Source organism: Copidosoma floridanum, unplaced genomic scaffold (genome assembly GCF_036245765.1).
Source record: "Copidosoma floridanum isolate Cflo_tuat_1 unplaced genomic scaffold, Cflo_Japanese_pri ptg000020l, whole genome shotgun sequence".
NCBI lineage: Eukaryota > Metazoa > Arthropoda > Insecta > Hymenoptera > Encyrtidae > Copidosoma > Copidosoma floridanum.
This window is the reverse complement of record NW_028321897.1, coordinates 4,351,332-4,375,706: the sequence shown is the minus strand read 5'-3', so window position 1 is coordinate 4,375,706 and position 24,375 is coordinate 4,351,332. Positions and strand designations below refer to the sequence as shown.

The window sequence follows — 24,375 nt, the reverse complement described above, 5'->3', positions numbered from 1 at the left end:
TTGAGCACCCAATTTTTGTAGAGTTTTCGGTCTTCTTTCGTCTCTCCTTTTTGCGAGCATGTACATGAGCCATTGTGCCCCGCCCCACCCCCCTCCGAGGAAGTCTCGCTCTTTACCGGATGAGCACTTTTTTTCCTTAGCAGACTCGGCCTCTCTTTCGCTCGCGCGCGCTGTTGTCTAATAGGCCGGAACGAGCTTTGTGCTTTTTTTGTGCCCATCGCCTGATTGGGTTTTATCACGTGCGCGTTTTTTTCTATTGTTGATACTGTGGAGTTTTTCATCATTGGCCTTTTTGTGGTTTTTGTTGCAGGCGAAGCTCGACAAGTCCCAAAACGGCAAACCCTCACGAGTTATCCACATCAGAAACATCCCGAATGACGTGTCCGAGAACGAAGTCGTCCACTTGGGCGTGCCCTTTGGCCGCGTCACCAATGTGCTCGTCCTCAAGGGCAAGAATCAGGTAAGCTTTCGACATCAATTTTAAAATTATGTATAATGTCTTGTGTTACCATCCAATTGTAAGCGGAAACAGTGTGTTTTGTGTATATGGTACCGATCAAATTCGTACGTACGGTTCGAGGAAAAAAGTTGGACAATGGAGTAACTAGCTGGGTGGAAGAAGGAGAGAGAGAGAGTTGAAAGGGTGAAGCGTTGCTGTAATGGAATACGTCTCTGCTGGACCGCGTGCGGCGTCAGAAACAATCGACTCGAGGATCGAGGAGCGTTTATCCATTATCCGCGCAACAAAGGACTCTCTCTCTCTCCCTTACCGCGTGATTGTTCGTTACCTCCCCGGTTCGACTTGTGCGTGCACATCTGAGGGAGCCTCTACCCCTACACGTGATCCGGGTTACGTAAGGGTGAGACGCTCGGTTTTTTGACCCTCGAAACACGACGAGAGTAGCCGAGATGGTATTTTGGCTTGGTCAATCTGATTATTGATATTGATGATTTTTTTTTTTTTTTTTTTTTTTCAAGTAGATTTTCGTAAAATAATGAGGGGTTATTTGAATCGTTAAATTATGCGAAATAAGCTACTTCACCAAGAATAATTGTCAGTTGAAGTGTTTCGAAATATTTTCTGATTTTACGATTGATCCCTTTCATATTTTACGTGCCCTACATAACTAATTTTCATGTAATAAGTATACTTGAAAGTAATCCGCAAACGATCATTAAAACAATGAGATTTTGAAAATAATTGTAAAGCTCTTACTTACTACAAAAGCTGTAATATACATCATTTCATTATTATTCATTCCATTTTTCATTACAAGAGTCATTTTAGAGTTGGATAACACTTTCGTCGAGTGTTATCGAGTGCTACAAATGACTTTTTTAATTAAGAAGCACACGCAAATTAATCCATTAAGTATCTCTGGTAGATTAACGAAAAATATCTTTTTTTTTTTTTACGTTAACAATAACTTGGGTCTATTACGTAGACTCGTCGATGCCGTTTCAAATGTAAAATTAATATACCCTAATAACAATGCTCTAATTGATATTCGTGTCAAAGGAGAGAGAACATTTACCCAATTTTTTTTCAGTAATCCAACTGTGGGACTTTTAATAATTAATCATCAACCGAACTATTTATAGGCTCTATTGTGAAAAACAATCGCTTTTCCAGACAATTCTTGCTATTTTATAGTAAGCTGTCGAACTTTAGTTGTAATAAACGGTCATACAACTAAACAATATATGATTTTATCAGAAACATACCTAACAAATTTCATAAAACTTTATTCTTATATTCTCTACCACTGATTTCGGTTCATCCATCTAATTTTTTATATTATATTTCTGAAACTTAATTCTTAATGATTCATCTATTCATTACATAAAAAATATCAGAGAAAAAACAAGTCTTTTTCCTAATTATTAAATCCTTTTCAACAAAAAATCGCGTACCATGTAAAAGAATTTTTTTAATTTATATTATGTACTGTTTTATCAATTGCGCAGTAGGACTAGGATAAAAGAAACGCCAATAAAGAGAACAGTACACACAAAAATGAATTTTATGAGGGTTCATTATGAGTTTTAAAACCTTTGTATCACAGAATTTATGCTGCTCCTTTTTTCCCTTTAATTATGTCAAAAAAATGATGTCAAAAAAATGAAGCAATTATTACAGTCAAGTACCTTCATCTCCCAACACGAAAATATTCAGTTGATATATCGTGTAATAAATACATGATAAATTTCGGAAAGCAGGTACTTTTTCCCATCGAACGTCTATTAGTAATTCTCGCGCCAAATTAATCCTTTCCACTTGAAATATCACCTTGTTCGCCAATACCCCTGTGGACCTTAAAATTAAAATACAAGTCCTTTTTGCCCTTTTTTTACCCAATGAGTGCAAGCCCGGAGCCCAAAGTAGCTTTCACTCGACCAGAGAAACTCCATCGCGTAATGCTCTTTCCGATTGCACGAAACTTTCATTCCGAATCCGACTATTGGGCTTTTTTGTACGTGTACGTGTGTGTGGGTGTTTACGCAAAACTCGATTTGTTTGCATATTTAGTCTCGTTTGTAAAGTAAAAGCGCCCTCGGTTGGGCGTGCAAATAAAAGTTACAGTCCACCACCACTCGAGGGACGAATCGCCGGACTTTGGGCTTGAAATTATTCTTTGACGGAATTTTACGAGCGAAAAGGTCCTCCCCTTTTTTTTGTAATCGTTCATTTTCCACGCGAACTCTGGTAATTGGAAAAAGCTTTCGTCTTTATTTGCGTGGACGTTTTTTATTAACTCCAGCTTTTATATTTTAATGAGTGGAACTTTTTTACAACAAAATTAATAAGCATTTTTCGTAATTATGATTCATAATAACTCTCCAGTTGTATTCAATAATTATTCAGCATCATTAACCACGTGAATTTCACCTGATCATTAGTTGATCGAATTAACCAAAATTTTAATGCAAGCTTTACGTAACTCATTTTATTAAAAAATTCTTTTGACTTCCAACTTGTTCGTGACACGATACTCTCGTTGCCCACACGTTACAGAACTGTAGGCCAAAGGGCTTGCCGTGGTACTCTGAAAAATTAGTCGTTACACGTGCTAACTGGAAACCATCAGGAAACAAAATATCGCTCGCACAGCAAACTTACCATTTTATTAATTTCCGGGTTAATTAATGCGTATGGATTATTAAATCGAGTTTGACTCAAATATTCTCCTGTCAAACATTGATTTTTAAAATGTTTTTTTTTTTTTTTTTTATAATATCAGAATCGATAAACATGCGAAATTGCAAAACCGAGCAAAACCATACAGTGGCTGGCAGATTTCAGCCAAAAGAGGATGTTTACATGATATTTGTAATGCAAGCCAAGTGGAAATCGATTTACAATGAACCATATATGTTTGCATTTGCATCTATTTGACGCACGATTCGAACGATCCATTAAAATCAAAGAGCCGATCAAATGTTTTTCCAGATAAATAAAACGCTCATAAAAGGCTCTCCACGTGCGTCGTTGGAAAATCAGCTCAAACAAATTTGTGCTCGAAACGTTGATTTGGTTGTTGTAAGCCCGTGTCGATTTCGAGCAATTAGTTGGCTTTTCAATTGACGTAAAATAGTATTTTTTTAAAAGACTTGATGAATTGAGATTTCCCTGATGATTCTGAAATGAAACAGAGTTAAGAATCAACAAACGCCACTTTGAAAATTTCACCATGCAAAATTAAGCCTACATATTGCCCCTATGGGTAACAATTTTAAGCCTATCGTTAATCCCTTGACGCGCGCTCGGCTGCACTTTGAAATTGAGCTTGCGTAAATCGTAATGTGCGCGTATAATACAAAGGTCGACCATCGGTATGATATTACGGACGATTCGCTTGCCGTGTCGGTGACGCGAGCCTGGATTACTCGGGTAAAGTTGGCCAGGGATCAAGTGTAACTAGGGATTTTCGGAAAATTAGCAATTTGCTGTGTCCACGCGCTTGCGAACGGAGGTGAATGGCTCAAACACCATTGGGGAGTGGGCGATACGGAAATAAAGGAGTAAAGCTCACTTTGTTATGTTTTCGTCGGGCTATTGATCTTTATTGAGCGGGAACAATATTTTACAGTTTTTTGAACAAGCTGTCGGGGCCGAGTGTTGGAAAAAAATGTGTGTACGTAATCATATAGGTAAAAAGTGTCATTATTACATGAAAATTATGAAAGTGGAATAATTAGATTTTAATTATTTATAATGAGACAAAAACAAGAACAATTTTTTTAAAGGCTCTTGAAACCTAGCAAATGAATTTGTGAGCTTTACTATTTCTAACATTTTCATTGACAAATAAAAAAGCACCGCGTCAAGAGTAACACTTGGACGTCAAGCAAGTGTCGACATAACGATCTCGCATTTGGTGCAATAAGTATCAGACACCTAACATGCTTCAGTTCCTGTCGACGTTAATAGCCACCGAATGCTATTTCGTTAATCCTCTCGTTTGTGTGCACTTGATGCGGGAACGTGGACCAGGTCTTTTCCCATTATAAATTGATGACATCGTGCGCGAGATAACCCAAACACTGCCGTGTTTAGTTGGCGTTGACAATATAAATTTTCGAGCGAGTGTACATCACACGTGTACGTTAAAAAAAAATATATATATATTTAGTGTTTACAAAAAATTACTGTTAAAGAAGAAAAAAATTTGAAGACTGATAAATACACAAAATAGAAACATGTGGTTTTAAGATTAGGTTTGATACAAGGATACCACGAGAATTATGTGCAAACACTAACAGCAATGATGATACACCCAAAAACTAGAGCATTAGCAAAATAAAGTCGAGTTAGATTAGGAAGATGAGTAGAAAATAAAAAAAATAAATAAATAACCGATGAGAAAAAGCAGATGTTAAAAGTAAAGAAGTCTAAAAAGGGAAAAAGGAGAGAGAAAAAATTAATGAAGGACAACTTGATAAAAAAAGATTGAGTATTAAAAAAGTAAATACGAGAAAATGTTGAATTACAAGAAATTTTTGGGACTTGGAAAATAATAAAGGTTCATTAGGATTTTGTTTCGCGTTGATGGGTAGGGCAACCCAAGGCGTTAGCCATTCGTTCGTTGGTTAAGACTTATTTACAACAAAACGGAGCGACATTCAGGCAAGTAATTATTTTTGAAGCTCAAGTAAATTCAGGCAAGCTATTGTTTGATTCAAACAAACGGTACCCAATACCTTTGGTGATTGATACAATCTGCCCGGCGCCATCGTCGGGCCATTATTCGCGCAAATCGAGATGTATCGCGATCAAATGAAATTGCAAACTGACGGAAAATCAAATTGCAACCATTTCCATTGAATTCGCCTCGTCGATGCTTAACATCTCCGAATTTCAATGCAAACGAGCACAATGGAGGCGAAAAAAAAGAAAATTATTGCCCGAAACGCCGTTCAAGCCGTGAACTGTACAAACATCGAATTAATCGCAATTTCCCGGCAACCCGAAAACCTCGACCGTTTTAAATAACCACATCAGCGCGGGTAATTGAGTCGGACGAGAGCCAGGAGGCCGAGAGGCATTGCGTGCAATTAAATCGAAACTACAATCACAACGAATGACCGTGGCTCGCGCGACCAGTCATTCGATTACCGATTAACGATTGTTCGGCCAGAGTTTGTTTCCACATTGCTTCAACGGCCGTTAATTACTTTTGTCAGGCGCGTTTAATCATCCGGAACAGTGGTCCTCAACCTACGGCTGCCCTCGATCCTCGCGCTCTATACTCAAAACCTCGTGCATGTATAACCATTGTGGAGTTTTTGAGTATTCGGGAGATTTTTTAGCTTTTATTGATTTTATGACAGAATATCAGATTTAATTTTATCATCAACTCATCGACGTGGTAAAAGTATCCCAAAACATGTATGTATCATCTTAGGTTAGTATGGGATTGTGGATCCAAAATAATAAGTTAGGTTAAGGTGTATGTAGATGGTCCTATTACCAAGACTTTAACTAATTATTTTATGAATACTAATAAGTGAGATGGACATACATTTATTTAAGAAGTACCGTTGTTAAATCAACACACGTTTAAAAAATATAATAAAAATACACCGCTCTAACATAACCTTTGATTTTACAATTCAACATAGGTCCTAGGAAAGATGGTCATGGAACTACGATAATAGGGTCATACATCCTTACTTTTTTTTAAGAATTCACAAGAAAAACTCAATTATATATTATAACTTGTTGTATTTTGTTTAAAGATTTCATTAATACATAACTATTTGCAGTAATTCATGTTATGATACAAAATTGAGCAACTAATTGATATCATTCCAGTTAAGTAATCAGCATTAAAGTTTCATAATTTAAGGATATGCATTGTAAAACATTAAACTAATGGTGATAGTACGTGGTGTATGGTGATACTTTTACCACGTCGATGAGTTGATGATAAAATTTAACAGTTACCAAAGTACCAATTTTTCATGAAAAAAGTATTTTTACTTTAAAAAAAAAAATTATTTTAAGTTATAGTGGGCCCAAAAAAGCAAAGTTTTCAGCATTCAAGTTGAATGATCACTTGAATGAATATAAACAAAAAAATAGTATCACAAAAATTGCATTTACAACTGATACTTGTACCTTATAGGTAGTCTAAAATAGGTACCTTGCACGTTGGGTTCACAAATATTAGTATCGTCAAACACGCCATTCTTCAAAGGACTTTCCCAAACAACACCATTGACGTCCTGCGTCGAACTTTCCAAATTTTCTACCCCTTAAAAGGACGACAACAATAACAACAACAGCGAAACTTCTCTGTTGCCACTTAAACGCCGGACCCTTTCAGCCGCGCCTCCTCCGATTCCGTCGCTCGGCAGTGTAAAGTTTCCCCGCGATCCACCTCGACAGCAACAATGCGCCCACACAACTCAGGACGAGCTCGACCCCCTTCCTTCGCCCTTCCCACATTCATAATTCGAGACGGGATACAGCCCAGAGGCACCACCTTCCCTCGCACACCACAGTAGTGGTAGTCGTAGTCGGCGTAACTAACTTAGCCGAAAACTTGGCAAATCAAAGCAAATACACGAGAGACGCCCGCGAGGCATGACCGCGACCACTGTTGCCGCCTAGGCACGCCCGTTGTCCCTGTCGACGGCCCTGTCATCCTCGTTTCGTTACCTACGGTACATCTCCCCCCCCCTGCCTCGGGAACTCTCGTATTTCCTACGAACAGACGGGCCGCCCGGTCAGGACGTCTGTTTAGCGGCTGCCTCTATTTCACGCGCGCGCTGCGGCGAGACGCTAATCCGGCGTCCGCGTGCGTTTAATTTTTAATGACTGCTGTTATCATGAAGCAGCGCCCCCTCGTTCGACTAATTGGAAGAAAAAACAGATACGGGTGCTCTTAAAAATCTCCGTACGTTTTGTATAGCCAAGCAGGATTGTACCTCGCTGTCACGCCATAAAGAGAGGGTAGTTTTTTTTTTTTTTTTACTGGAAGCTTTTTCCCTCTATTATGGCCCAGCTGCTAAAAGACCGTGGAAGGTAAAAGCGTGACGATGGAGGTGTGAGTGTTTGGGTGGGTGTTGAGTGACTCGAGATTGCGTTAATTGAGGGAGAATCGTTATACCGTCGTGCTCGGACGTGGTTCGTACCAGACTGCGTGACGCGTTGCCAACACGCGATTCGTTTTTTACGGGTGCTGGACTTTGTCACCCTGTTTGTGTGTTTTATATGCTGCAGAGGTGTGAATTGAGGTTCTTGCGATTGTTTGATATTTACTTTTATCGCTTTTGCTGTTCTTTTCAGTCCCTATGTAATTTTCAGTAGTACAAACCAGCGTTCGGTCTGACGTAACGTCATAAGCTGCTCGAGTTTAAAGCTATCCGATTTTATTTGTTACAAAAGTATTTTATATTCGCTTTAAGTAACATTTTTATGTTATCAATACACGTTGGGCGTAACTTTTTTAAAACTGTTGCAATATGATTATTATACATATAAATTTTTTTATTTTTGAATTCAATTGTAAGTATTATGCTCAGTAATTTTGTTTAATGGTAATAGGAAAGGAAAATATTTTTCTAGTACACAAATTTGTGATTAACTTTTGTTCACCAAAAAATGTGTGGAAATAAAATTTTAGTGAACTTATTTAAGTTAAGTACTTATTTAAGTTCATCTATTTTTCAAATGATTATTGTAAAATCATAACTCGAGCGCCACGGTGATAATAGTGCTCTCAAACTTTTCATCATCCACATTAGCAGTGCCCATATCACTTGACAAAAGCAAGTTCCATTTGCCGAAAATAAAGGCCGCAAAAACTTTCCCTCCCCGGAAAACGTTGTCACATCTCCGCATAAATGCATACATCCCCGAGCTTTTCGCCGTCACTTCGCCGCTCCAGCCCGTCAGCTCGGCAGTCCAACTTTAATTGAATTTAAATTGAATTTAAAATATTAATATCGCCCGCCCTTCCTCCCGGCTATCGCGAGAAGGGAGCGGTATTATGTCTGGCTGGGTCTTTTGGTGGAAATGGTAGTGGTAATGCTGAGAAAAGGCATCGCCCGCCCCGAGCACACCCTCAGTTTCCGACGATGACACTCCCTCTTGTTTCGATGTTACTACTTTCATTTTTCATGCACGTAGTTGAAACTCTTTTTACGATAAAAGCTACAAAAACAAACGAACGTAGTATAAAAACCAGTTACGCATCCATAAAAAACTCCCAAAGTGCAAATTAAAGTCATCAAAAATTAACAAACGTCGGAAACAAAAAAAATGTAGAAGCGCCGCAACACTTTGTCCGCACAATCACCCCCCCCCCCAGTACTCGTCGCTTAGTCACGCGCAACGGAGCAGTCCCCGTCAGTTTGAGCACTGGGTAAATTAATTAGTTGATAAATCAATCGGTTAATTAATTAAAACCGAGTGCCCGTCATACTCGCCTCGCCCGAGAGGTATTTAAGGGCGTAAAAGTGAGGGGAAAAGGCGCATGTAATAATTCGGTTCTATGCGCCGAGGTACACGGTAGCTATTTGCTGCGCTATTTTGGCTGTACAAAGATCGCGGTTACACTCGATGCAAGCTCGGTTTATCAAACGCTGCCCTCCCCCCTCTCCTGCGTTCGATTACCCCTACTAAATTTTACCGGCACTTCCAAAGTGGTCCGCAAACGCAATATCGTTCGGTCGCCGTGCGCTAAAAGCTTTTCATTTCATGGCTTGCCTGCGGTCGCCACTACCGAACGCCACAAAAACAGATCGAGACAAATAAAGCCCGCGACGACGACCTAATTACGGGGCTAGTGTTAATGGGAAGGCTCTCTCCTTCGTTTTTCTTCGTCGGGGCTTATGGTGATGAGATCGACACACGCGCGTCAATTTTACCATCGCGGTGTTTTTTTCTACGTAATTCGTGAGTGTGATGTCTTGTCTAATTGATGATCTTGCAACCCCCGAGAAATCAAAGGAAACCATCGTCGATACAATTATATCTTCATTTTGCGTAAAAGAACAAAAGAACTTTTCGTTTTGCGCGATAACATGTCGAACGAAAGCACAGGTGGGATTTTCCGCAGCCACGGAGTCTTCGTCAAATGTTGTTCTATACGCTCTCCATCGCGCAATATACCCTCCTTACCACGTGTAGCTCATCGATACGCCTTTTCTTCGCAACGTGCCCCTCGGAACGTGCCAATTACCTCCTGGGCAGAAGCTTCGAGGAGTGCGAGTTTGCATCTTGCACTTGAGGGTCTCCTCGCGGGGAAGAAGCCGACGTTACGACGCGGGTAGATTACACAGGCACTTTGTGCGAAGAGCGCTGGAGAAAGTGGTGTACCATTTTTTAAAGGAGTGCTCAGCGCGACGTTGTCAAGTGTTTTTTCCTTACCGAGTACTTTAGAGTTTCCGATCGAGTGTTGCACTGATAGACGGATGAGCTGTTGTGAGACTTAGGTTGGAAGAGACACACAATGTTTCGTTTGCAGCGATTGGTTGGATCACAAGCGTTAACTTAATTTTACTTGTATAATCTAACCTCACGTTTGTTTCTTTTGTTTCAGGTAAGTTTCCAACATTTGCCTTTGCCACTGAATGTATACATACTCGTCGTCAATTTTGCACGATACATTCGGGTAATGAAAAGATAACACGGGAGTATCGAAGGATAATAATGAGGTAATGTAAAATGAAACATGTCATCGTGCCTCGTCATTTTTCGAGTCTATGTTTTTTTTCTTTTTTTTAACTCCCGGTGCAGGTCTTCCTCGTCATTGCTCTCTCTAAATGGATTTTACGATTATTTTTTCAAAACAACATTTTAATTCAGAATACGCATGCAGCTGTTTTTCTTTCATACCCTCTCGATCCTGTATAGAGGACTACTGGCATCCTTGCGGTGTATGCCAGTCTTCGTTTTTTTCCACCATTTCCTTTTGAGGAAAACAAAAAACAAATCATAATGCAGTGTTCTCGTATCCCCCTATTTTGTAGCCCCGACAACAACCACTCGACCTCGAAAGATGCAATTAAAGAGCAGAGCATTTCCTCTCTTCCTTGACACGCACATATTCGCAGGGGAGAAACAGGTAAGGCGAAGAGCAGAGAGAAAAGCAGAGTCGATAAAAACCGTGACCTCAAGCTCCCTTTGACCGCCCACTCGGCCGCGTTTAATATACCCCGGACTCCTTTTTTGTTTTCTCCCTAGGTTTTTTCATGTATATTGTTAGTTTCATACCCGCTGTTCCACTCGGCGTTTTTCCCCCATCGTATCCACAATAACCTTTTCTAGGGTCCTTCGGCCGGTATGAACGGATTTTCGGTGAACGTATTAGGTACTTGTGGCCGTTAAGTCGAGAGTGGTGTCGGTGAAGTAAATAATTAGTGCTCGAGGCAATCGCGCCCTTTATCGCCGACGAATTTCCTTTCGTTTGTTTGTACAGCTAATTTTGTCGAGGCTTTTTTTTTTTTTTTCATTTTCACACGTGTTCGAGAAACAAAGAAACTTTTTCTGATTTTCACGTGCTTACCTGCGACATCAAGTCGATTTGTTGTTATTTTTTTCTTCCTTTTAAAACAACAACAAAAAACCAAGTTAGTTACTTGGCATAAAAGTGTACGAACTAGTAAACTTAATCAGTGAAACTGAAAAAATATAAACAGAGCTGGGAAAAATAATACGGAGACGGAGAGTATTAATTGAAATGAACAGAGTGCAGTGTCGAGTCGCGAGAGGGAGAGAAAGAAAAAGGCACTATAATATGCATGAGGAGCTACTCGAAGCGCCTTCTTATTTTTTGCGCGGCGATTCGCGGACGGAGCAGCAGTGCCGAGCAACTGCGTCGTGACAAAGTGACCCGAGGATGGTGGTAATTGTTTGTGTGCTCTCACGTTGGAGTTTCGATGACGATAAAATTGCCATTAATTTAGCCTCAACTCCACGCTTGGAGAAATTATTCCAAACTCCAGAATTTATTTCGTGACATTGAACTCGCTTGAATTTCAATCTCGTGTATGCCCGATGATACAACCCCTTTGGTTCAATTGGCAACGGTGCATGGGAGAAAAAAAGGATTAAATTAACGATGTATCTGTGAAAACACATCAGCATATCCTCTTGCATCTCGCGTGACATATAGGCCGTATCAAGATCTACGAAGATTTGCTCACCTTGCTCGCCGATATTCGAAACATCGGATTTCAGTGCTCCCAGATCTCGCATTTTGCACGTCTCGGACGTTAACGAGAGAAAAAAGAGAATACACCAATAATCCTAAAGTAAAAAAAAAAAAAAAAATAATAAAAAAAATAACGCGTTAGAGCCCCAGCTCCCTTCCTCCTCGCAGTGAAGAGATTGTTGTTCGATCGGTGGGGCTCTGCGAGCTGGGAATTCGGCGTTGAGATATGTAGTTGGCGCGTCCTCGGAGGCTTCTCTTCTCTTCCTTCCTATCCGGGGCGAAATTTACCGTTGCCGTCGTGGTCCTCGTTTTCCCCCGTTTCTCCCAACGGGCCGTCGCTGTCGCCCAGGGAAGTCCGAGGAAGATAGAGCTCGAGTCCGTATTCAATCGACGGAGACCCCCTCCCCTTCCGTTCCCGGACGGCGACGCTTGGCAAATAAATTTGCGTTAGTGCGCTTACCACTTTGCTCCGACTCGGTCTTTTCACGGGGACGCTCCTCCTCCACGCTCGGGGAGTTGGAAAATTTGGAAACTGCGACGGGCGTCGATTCATTTTTTTACTCCTTACCCTACTTTTTTTTCTTCGCTGCATTGATCGATTTTGAATACTTCCGCGGTAAAAATTGACTTGGTCGTGGATACTTTTACAGATACTTTACATTGTGATTTTTCTTTTTTTATAAAAGGCCAGCATAAAGGTGGTGATGTATTTGCACTGAATTGAAAAGGAAAAGTTTCAATGTATTTGTGTCGACTAATTGCTTGTGTGTATAGTGACGAAAATAGTGAGCATTACAATCAAATAGTACGAGAACAAAATGGATTAAATGGCTTGGAAATACAAAAAAAACCCAATAATCAGTCAAAAATCGAATTTTTTTTTTCTCCCCCCAAAACCCACCCTCGACCGAAATAACGTTAATAACCACCGATGGCCAACAACATCACCAATACCCATCACAAACCATTCGCGAAAATCCAATAACCCCCCGCTACCCCAAAAGTCCCGAGCGCCCAATCACATCACCCCCCCTCCCAAAAAAAACGCTTAGCTCCAGCAACTCCTAGAAACCCAATAAAAAACCCAATCTCCCTCACCCGGAGTAAGCTCGCGTGCATGCATGCACGATGCACCCCCGCAATATCTCCATCTACTCAGCTACGAAGCCTCGTTGACTTTGACGCGACGCGCGTCACGATAATGGGCGCACACACTCCATCCCCCCGTACCCTCGTCTCCAGAACCGAGGGTTATAAGTACTACGTATACACCCGAGTCTCACCCCTCCTCCTCCTCCTCCCTCTACGGCTCGAGGACGCAGGTACGAGGGATCGATTAAATTTGCACTATCACCCCCACACCCCGTCCTTCGCTCGCGCGCCGTGTATTGGATTAAGCGCCTCCTTGGCTAACCTCGAAATCCGACAGATAGCTGCTCGGCGCGCTCGAGCGTGTGATTCGAGAGTCAAGCTGCCGTCTTCCCCCCCTCCCCCCCTGTGTGTTGCGTATGCGTGTGTGAGTAGTAATGGAGTGTACGAGAGAGGGACTGGTGCATGGTGTGTACCTACAGCATTCGACGGATGAAATCACTCGCTTACGGGGCAAGGAGGCGTACATCTATAATGTGTGTGTGCGTGTACGGGGAGGAGGAGTGCAGATGGTGCTTCTCCGTTTCAAGATGCTCGAAGCAGCTGTAATCAAATCATGTCCTTGATCTCCCGCCTCAACCACGTCTGTATACGTACTCGGCTCTTTTTTGCGCGATGGATGCACGTGGGGGTGGGATCGATGCACGAACCTCGTACACCCCGAATAACCGAAAAATGTAAAAGATAATCGTCGAATATTAACCTGGAGATCGATGGGAAAACTTTTATGTGGGCTGCGGTGCGTAAAATGCTCTTGAAATATTCAATGGTCGAGCATTAGGTGTAATTGTCGCAAAGTTCCGCCGCATCCTTGAAAGGTTTGCGGTGGAAGTTTTAGATGATGCTTACAGCGTTTATTATTGCACGGAGTTTGATAACGTTCGAGTCATCATTGAGATGTTTATAAATATGAATGTAGAGGTGGAAAATTTTTTTGAACACAAAGTGCGTATGTTGTACTTACGGGAAGCTCTGCTTTCAAAAGAAGACCTGATTCTCGTGTTAAAAAAAAAAAAAAATAAACACTCGTGATTAAAAAACAAAAAAATTAAAAAAAATGAAAGAAATAGAGAAGCTTGGTAATAAAGTAGCCGTTGTTCTCTTTTACGGTGGAAAAGTTCCCTCTCGCGAGTAGTTCTACTCCGGCCGGGAAAGTTCGGGGCTGCGAACCAATAGCGCTGCCGGGCGCATCGAAGCGCTAGAAAAGCTACCCCTGGCACAAAGAAAAAATTCAACCTTTTCGTGCAGGTACACCTCGGGGTATATGAAAAAAAAGTGGCACGTATGCAAATTTTTTTTTCTTCCGCGCGTTTCGCTGCACAGAAAGATCAGCCTGTACGTTGACGCTGCACCGGTGAGATTTCGGATGTAAACTTTTTCGGAGGATGGATAACGTTCTAAAAGTGATGGCAACAGATTTTTTTTGTTTTCCTTTTGCAAGATCTTGTCAAAAGTAAAAAAAAAGTGAATTCATGAAAATTAGCGTTACTCTGATGTTTTAAGACTCTTTAATGCAATTGATAAAAATTTTAAAAAGATGTTGAACAAACCTTACAATCAACGCGTACGTCTAGATCGGAAACAATAATCAAAAAGCCATTACCGAGTCGTTCGTGCCTCCAATCGAATCCAAAAGTCGCACATCCATAAACAATACTTGTCGCAAAAGTGATTCTCCAAACGATGGGACGCAACTCCGAGCTATTAATTGCACGTGGGGGGATATTGGAAGCGAATCGAACTCCGCGAAAGCGGATTAGCCGCGTACGAATGAGTTCGCGCGTGACGTGGATCTCTTTCGCCGCAATGTGCAGTTTTTTTTTCCATTTCGGCCGTGGAAAACTGCGGGGAAAATTGAGCGTCGAAATGCTGAAAAAGAAGAGGAAAAAGATTTAATATAAACGACGCGCGTCCGTGGCTAAGCTACGCGCGGTTTAGGATCAAAGAATATCCGATTCACTTTCGAATTTGATTAAAACTCGATATTCAATTTTCGCGCGTATACCACTTTTGGAAGTTTGGTGCCGGACGCTAACCTATCTGTGTGATACACGACGTTGGAGGCTTTTTTGAACTCCCAGTTCAGGGAGTGTTTTGAAAAATCCAATTTTTTTATTGAATTATTTAAGGTGAGTTGACATTTGTCATAAAAAAAATCAGGTACAGTTTTTCTGGAGAAGTTATGTTACTAGGTTCAAATTTTAAAAGAATCAGTAGTTGGCCATTGTAGTAATTAAATTTTGTTCGTCAACTTTTTTTCTAAGATTTAATAATAATAAAATAATTGATGATATGATAATTTTTGTTGTGTTGAAATTATATATTTTTTAATTTTTCTAATAAAAATCCTTATTTTTGTTCGTTTCACACTAGGGACATCATTATTCTACTATACAGCTCACGAATGTATTAGCAAAAGGCAAATATAAATTTATCACTATAATTAGCATTACTCGGTATTCTTTTGTTGTGTTTCGTTTCAAAAATTGTACTTTTTTATTAGTACGCGGTGTGTGAAACAAGTAGTAGAAGAGAAAAAAAAAAATTTACAAACAATCATAAAAATAGTTGCATCGGTAGAACTAGTTGTTTCGAGAAAGTAAAGGACAAAAATTCATTTAAAAATAAAAATAAAGTATTCACCCGCTATTTTTCATCGGACGTAACTATGAATATCAAGATAAATAACGTTTCATCGATTTATCATATATTTTGAAAATTCAATGTGATCTCCATTTTCTAACAGGTCTACCTTCCTGGCACAAATTCCAGCAAAGTCTCACCGCAAGAACATCCCACTCCAACGTTACTCCAGAAAAATGCAAAAGCCCAACATTATCGCGTTTGTCCTTGAAGGTAGTAACCGCCCATCGATGGCCTACCCATCGTATAATATACATAATAAACGAGCGATTCTTCACACTTCCAAGAATGAGGAAAAAAGCCGCCTCGCACCCTCCCCGATTCTTTATCGAGCCTCTCGCCCCCCCCCCCGCGATCGGGGGCGTCTCGATTATGCTCGAGAGCGTCGCCGTTTGAATGCAAAAGGAGGCCAAGCAGAGCGGCCCTAAGTGCATTCTTCACTTAAGCGCGCCGTCCATAAGCCGTAAACAACGCTTAATCCGCCAGCCTCCTTTCCTCGTCGCAGGCTGTAAAGAGAGAGAAAGAGAGGGTGGAGGTCTCTTCCCCGCCAAACTATATACGGTACTCTTTGCATGGCGCTTACACGTGGCTTCGTATACGTGCCTCGGTGTTGTTGTTACAACGATGGATCACAAGGATGGTGTTACAAGCGGGAATTCCATTTTTGTGGGCCATAAAGGAGCATTTTTTTGCTCTTCCGTAAAGTATAGTTTTGGATGTTTTTTTTTTTTTTTTTTTTTTAAATTGACGTTACTTGTAGAAACGTGAGTCTACAGGTTTTATAGGTTGATAAATAAGAGGTCTAAGACAAGTAGCTATTTTTTTTTTTTTTTAATTTTATTATTCAACAAAGTCATCCAAGTACCGTTCATCGAATGTTTTTACTGTTCATTGAATATAAATTTTTTTTTTACTTGAAAATATGTATTTTTTCCTTATTTTTGTAATTTTACGTTTTTTCTTTGACTCACCGTATTGTGAAACATGAATTTATTTATTTTTTTCAAAGAATCCTATTTATGTAAGCGAGCAATCGGTACATATATTATAATACATACGCTCATTATCCAGCAGGTGGGGGAGGATGCTCGGAAACAAGTTCCACTCCTATTCAACCCTAAACGGCCGTGCCATTTTAGCAATAAGTATCAGTTTTTGTCATCACTTGGAATATCAAGAAACAAATTAATCTCTGCATCTATACAAGCAGTAAAGTCGATAAATCTACCAGCCAATTAAATAAATATCATTGCGGGGTTTCATTTTCACGTTGTCGTTGTTGTTGCCGCACAAACGCAATACCGGGCAATAAGCCGAGCGTCTCGTAAAACCCGAAAATGATAAATACGTGCCAATTACACGGAGCGCGCGCCATTCTCCCCCGATCGGCGTCATAATAATTTCAAACGATAGCCCCTCGTTTCGCGTCGGAGCGACGCACATCCATTAAAAGTTCCGAGTGCAGCCCCAATAAAACGGGAAACATCGTGCCCATTTGGCTTTACGGTGCACAAAACAAGCGAACGGAAAATACATAAAGACATGACGATCTTGTCTCGGTTATCTCGCTCAGAATCAAATATACGCATCGACATTGATAAAATTAATCATTTACGCGACAAAGCATTGTATAATACACTAAAATATAGTGTTTTGGGTTACTATCAGGGACGTTTTATGTAAATAAGCTCAAAAGTTATTTTTCTAGTGTAACCTCCAATTTTTTGTGATATTAAAATGATAAGCTTATTATTATCATGAGTTCTGATCTTATGCCAAAAATAACTTGTCAAGCGACTCCTAACTATCCAACAGCAATAATGACTTAAGTTTATGTAGACCTTTTCCATGTATAGTGAAATATTTTGAAAAATAATTTTTATGTGCGTAATAAATAAGTATATGCTTTGGGATAAAAAAAGCTTTGTTTGGCTTAAAAAATGGATTTACATTTTAATAGCTGTGGATTTAATTTAAGCGAAATACTCGAATGAACCCCTGCACTGTAAGCTACATGGATACCGGTGATTTGATACTTCTTTGACGCAGTGACTCGCCCTCTCCTTAATAACCTTCCGTGCACCTTATTATGTGTGTACATGGAGAAAGAGGCGCGTAGAGGAGGGAGCACAAAACGAGACCAGAAATCCTTATTGCAGTGCACAGTGAAGTAGTAGTCGTGGCAGGGAAAGGAGAAATCAGCCAGAAATATTCTTTTACGCAAAAGGAGGTGGTGATGCTGGTGGCACTTTCAAGGGAGAAGCTCCGTTTCGCATCAACTTGTATAGCCGAAGATAAATTACATTCATATCCCAAGCAACTGAGCTTTCACCCCCTCTCTCTTTGCTTTGTATACACAGCGTAAAGTAGTTTCACCCTCTCTGGGGCTCCGTCTTCGTTTTCTCCTTCTTCTGCTTCTTCTTGACTGCCGGATGGTCGACGTCGCGGGCTCGCTTTCGTGTTCTCCAACTCTGTTAACGAAACGGCAAAGCATCCCGCCCATTTGATGGAAGTGGTTGCTATAATTTAACGTTACTTTGAAATTTAAATCAACATTTCTCTCTCTCTCTCTCTCTTTATTTCTGTTTTAAAAAATCCACCCTTTTAATTTGAACTTTATCACAAGATATGTCAATGATGTACGCGAAAATATTACGTTTAATATTTATGAAACCACCCCTCTCGTGCCATTATCAGTGTGAAATTGGTTGTCATTATTTAATTTGGATTTTTGCGTATTACAAATTTTCTTACCTACAGCTTATTAATTTCTTAGTGAAAAATTCCACCTCTCGTTAAAATGACACCTGAGTCTGCACTAGTTGGAAAGGTTATTTCCAACAATACCTGAATACTTTAGCAGCTAAGCTTTAATTTAAACGTCAACAAAAAGAGAAATACTTATTAGAAACAATATCTGTGTGAATATATTTTATGTATGATTCATCCAAAGTACACGTACTATTTCACATATAAATTCGGATTTAAGTACTTTTTGTTGGACAGTTGTGTTTCATATTACGTCGATTCAGAAAATATATCAACCAATTATACCTATCCTTGCTTATCGTTCATCCATTGAATATCTCGTGGTCCACCAGCCCATAATCACTCGAACCCAGCTGACTACTTCATCGATTTTTCTCATCCCTTTCTAACAATACAGCAATAAACATACATAATGACGTAAGTGTGGCCATTTCTACAGTCATGCACGTGTGAAACTACGCACACGCATCTGAAAAACGGTAATCACTCTAAAGCCCCTTTGTTTAACCTCGCCTGGAGTAATTTACAAACTCGTAAACGCGAGCGTAAACGTATATGATTATCCGAGTGGTGAGCAAAGGTGCAACAGAGAGAGCTCGTGGTATGAATTTCAAAAGCTTCCGCGTGCTCGATCCATTTCATCGTTTCCACCTCTGTGCTTACTTTCGAGGGGAGATGTTGTATTTTTAACCCTCGAAAATTCCTTTGATTTCGGCTCGGGAGGTGCGTAATAGTTGAATTCCGAGTGCGTCCTTTGGGGGTAACGGGTGCTGTCGTCGTCGAGTAAGTTTTAAAGTGGTAACTCCGAAGCGAAACGATGGACAAAAGGAGAAAATGTGTCATTGTAATGGAAAAGCTGTACGTTCCACCGCGGGAATAATTCGGTGGTTAACCTTTTGTTGCTGAATGGGTTTCTCGCATACAGCGCAAGTGCTTTCGCGTGTGCGACGGTGATGATAACGTTTTGTATGAGAATGCGTTTGACTTGTAAGGTAATGGATAAGAGTTTTCGTACAATTTTCTAAATCATTGAAATGCAAAAGTACAGGATGACGTGATACTTTTTTTGTATATACGATTACAAAGTTAAATAATCTTGATGAATCATTCCAAATTTTGTGAATTATTATTTGTCAATTCATATACACTGACCAATATCTAACAAAAATGGTCAGAAATTACCATTTATAAGGAATATTTTCAAAGTTTTTGGTGATGATTTACCACTAATCCACTTTGTAGTAGTTTGTCTCTAATTTGATGCGGTACCTTATGACGAAATCATCTCTTAAATTTCAACTCTATAATTTGTTCAAGTTTTATGTACCTATTATTTATAGACACGTTATATGCCAGATATTTTGTAAGTGTAAAATTCGATAATTACGCAACTTGAAAAACTGCAACAAAAGAAAATTTAATGCCGCCATTGACTCTAACAAGTTTCACCACATCATAGCAGATTCCATAAACCTTAAAATGGCTATAAGAGCCGCGAAAGTGGGAGTAATAAAAAAACCATATCGCCCTTGACTTTGCCTCTAGATATGTGGATATAAAAAAAAAAAAAAAAAAAAAAAAAAAAAAAAGAACGTGAAACCGTTCCCCAGCGTGCAGTATGATCGTCACCATGAAAGAGGAAAACAAGACCAACTGCGAAAAAAATCGATTTAAAATTGCCATTACTGATTCCCTCGTGCTCTGGCATTTGTAAAGGACAAAAGGGTGTGTGGTACACTCTTGCTCTGCATCGTGACACGATTTTGGAGAAATTTAGTTGAAAAATTGTCGAAAAGGCATTCCAAGTAGAATAAACTATTTTTGGTCAGACGTGGAATTTCAAACGTTATCAAAATATTTTTTTTTCCTCACGCTGTAAAAGAACTATTACGACAAAAATTACTTTGTTTGAAAAATTTTCAGTGGAATGTTAAAAAGTTACTTTCCAAATTGAACATTAAAGGTTTCCAGTGTAAAATGAATTTTTTTTTCTTTTTAACCAAAAGAATATCCAATTAGCATTGTTTGGAATGCCCCAATTTGCTACAATAATATGTGAAAAATGACGAAATTAGAATACAAATTTCTAAACGATTCCACACACGGGGTTTAAATAAATCTGAGCTCGTTCGTTGAGTTTCCAAGCCATGTATTGTTCATGACCGCCTTTCAAGGCTCACAACAACTCAAAAGTCATTTAATGATTTCCTTAATTAATTAACGATGTGCATACAATCACGGATCGACACAGTTGCAGCGCGCACCGGCTCGTTAGGTAAACAAACACTTGAAACAAAAGCGCATTTTCCTTTTTGAAAGTTATCCAAACGAAAAATTCGCGTTTCAGTCACACGAGGAGAAAAGAACCTCAAGAATGGGCCATCGCTGAAACTTGTTGAATTGCAAAAAATGAAATTGCCCTGTGCGCGTCGTGAAAAGACCTCGAGGGCTAAGCTGAAAAGGGGTAAAAAAGGGTCAGCTCTCGATGAGAATCGCGAAGGGTGGAGGTGGGGCGGGGTAGGGGTGAAAATATGACTCCTGGCACATTGCTTCCTGATGACCCGCCGTCCGACAAACCTCCTCGTTGGGCCTTCGGAAATTGGACTTTGCGCGCCGTGCTGCCGTTCAATGGCTCTCTCGGCCGAGCGGTCCGAGGACAACTCCCGGCCGACGCGCACTTTGCGCGAAATCGAGTTAGAGCCGAGCGGGGCTGTAGGCCGGGCTATTCCTGGGAGATTTATAACCCGTTCGCTCTCTTTTGTCCCTTCGTGTTTTCTCTCGCCCGCCTCTCCCATCAAAGATACTTTTGTCTCTGGCCTTTTTTTTTAAAGTGACAATTGATTCATTAAAAAACAATAGATGCCAAGAACTACATTGAGAGAAAAAAAAATGATATACATTTTAGAGAAATTCTAGAAAAAATTGCCATTCTGCACGGTAATTCAGATGCAAGCTGGCAGAAAAGAAAAAATTATTATTTTTAACAGTAAAGATTATTGTTTTAACAGTTGAAATTTCTATGTGGGAAAGTAAAATTTATCAACCCATCCATTTAAAGTTTGCTGTTCCAGGATGATAATTTTTTCTGTTGTAACCGTCATTTTTACTATTCCATCTAATTTACTGCGCCGAATGGTAATTTTTTGCTGGAATTTACTTACATTTTTTATAATTTTTTTCTCTCCTTGTACTTGATAGAGAAAGCAACCAGATCCCTACTCGAAAGATCGTATCATTCCTAAGATCAATGACTTAAGAGCGAAGTTTTTTTCATCATAAAAAATTTAAAAATCGTAATTACAATGACAACGCCGGAAAAAGTCCTTCAAAATCGCATAACATACATTTTCACCAACCAACTTGACTCACGCTCTCTTCAGTATTTCTCATCTGCATCTCGGATAGTTAATATCGGCGCAAATAAATAAAAAAAAAAAGGAGACTAGACGCTCGCGTGCGAAAGCTCCACTCCGACGCTAGACGAGATACATATATATTCAAGAGCCCGCCCCACCCCCTTCGCGTTTCCCATCATTCGCTTTTGTCGCGCGGATGCGAGTGGATAATCATTTCTCGAGACTCGGAGCTGCTTTCTTCCGTCTCCCCTTTCCCGCCCCCTTTTTTTCCCCTCCATCTGCTGCAGTAATAAACGACTGAGCTCTACAAGCGAGTTCGTGGGCGGGGGGCGGGGGATACGTGTCTTCAATGAACTTTCTCCTCACCTCCTTCGTCTTTGGCCCCTTATCGATATCGATTCCCGCTAATGAAAGGAAAAAGAGAGTTACGTGACGCAAATACGCCCGGCCGATTCTTTATTTCCTCTCTCTCTTCCATCCATCTCTGTGCGCGCCCCCTCCCGAGCACAGAGAGCAGATGTATAATGCAAACTCATCCCTCACTCTTTATCCCACACCTTTTTCTCGGCGGAGGCGCGATGATTATGATGATGGCTTCCTGGTTACTTGTTGTCGTTGCTTGGCCCCTAAGTTTTTTTGGCAATCCCTAAAAAACATGGCTACGACTTTCTCCCTCGAGGCAGACTCGGAAGTTATCGGTAAAAATCAAATAGGTTATTTTGATACATCGGTTATTTAAGAAAATACGTTTTTGCCTTTCCCTCCTCGTATACATGAATAACACAGTGTGTACTCGGTAGCGCGCAATCGCACAGGCGCACGGTACAACGTCCGTCATCGACGCGCCAGCCTTGTTTTACAGCCCCTCGTGTTGAGCTTCCTTCCTTCTCTGCCGCGTCATTGGCACTCACACAAACGCACTCGCGCCTCAACACGTAAACGCGGTTCGAGTACATCAGCCACGCGATGCCGCCACGCTTGTTGTCGTCGTCTTGTTTGTGCAAATACATACACATACACACCACACACGTACACACACCGAAATGTGCCATAACGTGAGCGGACATTAGCGCAAACTGTGCCATAGCGTGGTGTGTACATATGCTGTATACGTATATTATACCGACTATTGCTGGTTGATCCGATGCTACTGCTGATGTCGGACGCTGTGGCTTCAGGAGCATCAGCAGCCAGTACTTGACCGATGGGCTATGATGTGCGGGTCCCTTTGAGTTGTGTGTAGTGGCAACAGAACAGCCTATGCAGGACAGGGGGTGATTAGGCGGTGAGTGGACTTGTATTCTGGATATTATTGTCCTTGTCGGTGTCTGTAGTGTTGTTATTATGCGCTGTTGTGCGGTGTGTGCGTACTATGCTGTTTTGGGGGCAGTTTTGACGAATGATTAGTTGACCACGTGTTACAGGTGCTCGTTCGCTGTGTGTTATCATCATCGAAAAGTAACTTTACCGTGTTTTTACTACTCGTGCTCGTTTTGCGTTGTTTCACGAGTACGGGAAATAAATGAATTCAATTTGCACTGTACGAATGTATCTCCGTTTTTGTTCATAACTCTATGATCTCGTACAACTGACTTGGGCCAACATTCAGTCCATTTTTTTTTTACTATCTCGATAAGGTATCACCTTGATTGTAATCAGCGAAGGGAAACATCTTGAATGCGACAATTTGCTAACACGACTCGGTGAGAACTTTGAGTTTGCGTGTGGTATATCGCATCGGTAACTGCACGCCAGTGGGAAAATCCAGCCCACAAATCACCTTAACCAATTAGGAGACGAGTACAGACGAGGACGGATGAAAATCGGAGTGTTGAAAAAAAAAAAATGCAGATGAAAGGCCCACCCCGGAGTGTGGGGTCGGATTAAATGAAAATAATTGAGTAGAAGGAGAAGAGAGAGAGAGAGAGCAGGTTATATATACATATAAAAGTAGAGGGAGATGGAAAATGTATGCGAAAAACGAGTCTACGGCACTGGTTGGCGCTTCTGAGATTTATCGAAACTAATTCCCAAGATTTGCTCTGCGGAGTGTTGCGCCCCCTCCATCCGTGCTTTGGGTTCCTCTTATACTTGCCTGCTTTTTGCCGACGAGGAGTTATATCCGAGCGCGAATTGGTTTTGCCGCTCTTTCTTTGCGCGCCGTATACTCGTACTTCGGAGGAGAAAAAAAAGAAAACTCGGAAAATCTCTCGACTGATGGTGTGGTACAAAAATCATTGGAGCTAATGCACATACGGTTTTCATACTGGCTTCAATCGTGTAAAATTGATGAGACGTCATAAATTGATGTAGCGCACAAACATGTGTTAATATTTCCTTATTTTTCAACAGGCATTCCTGGAAATGTCGGACGAAAACGTGGCCACCCAGGCGGTGAACTACTACTCGACGATGCCGGCCCAATTGCGCGGCAGATCGGTCTTCGTGCAGTACAGCATTCACAGGGAACTCAAGACCGACCAGGGCCACAACAACTCGGCCGGCAGTCCCACCAACTCCAACGCCAACATGTCCAACGTGAGTCACATCCCCTTTGCTTTTTTTCTTCTTTACAGCCTTTCCATCTTTAGAATTTCATGGAGGTGTTACGTAGGAATTGTGGAGCTTGGGGGTGTAAGGGGATTGAATACACGTGGAAGAAAGTATATGTCGGTTTATTCGTGGATCAAAGCGAGAGCAGTCGTGTGCGCGGTGTTAGGTTTGGAGGCTGATTGGAGAGAGGGAGCGGGAGAGCTGATAACGCTCGGGCCCGCCGCTGAAAGGTGATCATC

At 40.8% G+C, this 24,375-nt stretch overlaps 1 protein-coding gene across 3 annotated transcripts in view; it reads left to right on the top strand.

Moving 5' to 3' along the window:
• The window catches only part of heph (polypyrimidine tract-binding protein 1 heph), a 303,250-nt gene that overhangs the window by 238,949 nt on the left and 39,926 nt on the right, over positions 1-24,375 (top strand). For all 3 annotated transcript variants that reach the window (XM_089594070.1, XM_089594069.1, XM_089594068.1), the window contains exons 4-5: positions 311-460; positions 23,936-24,121. In XM_089594070.1, the coding sequence (XP_089450196.1) occupies positions 311-460; positions 23,936-24,121 (336 nt within the window). The remainder of the gene's footprint in view (positions 1-310; positions 461-23,935; positions 24,122-24,375) is intronic.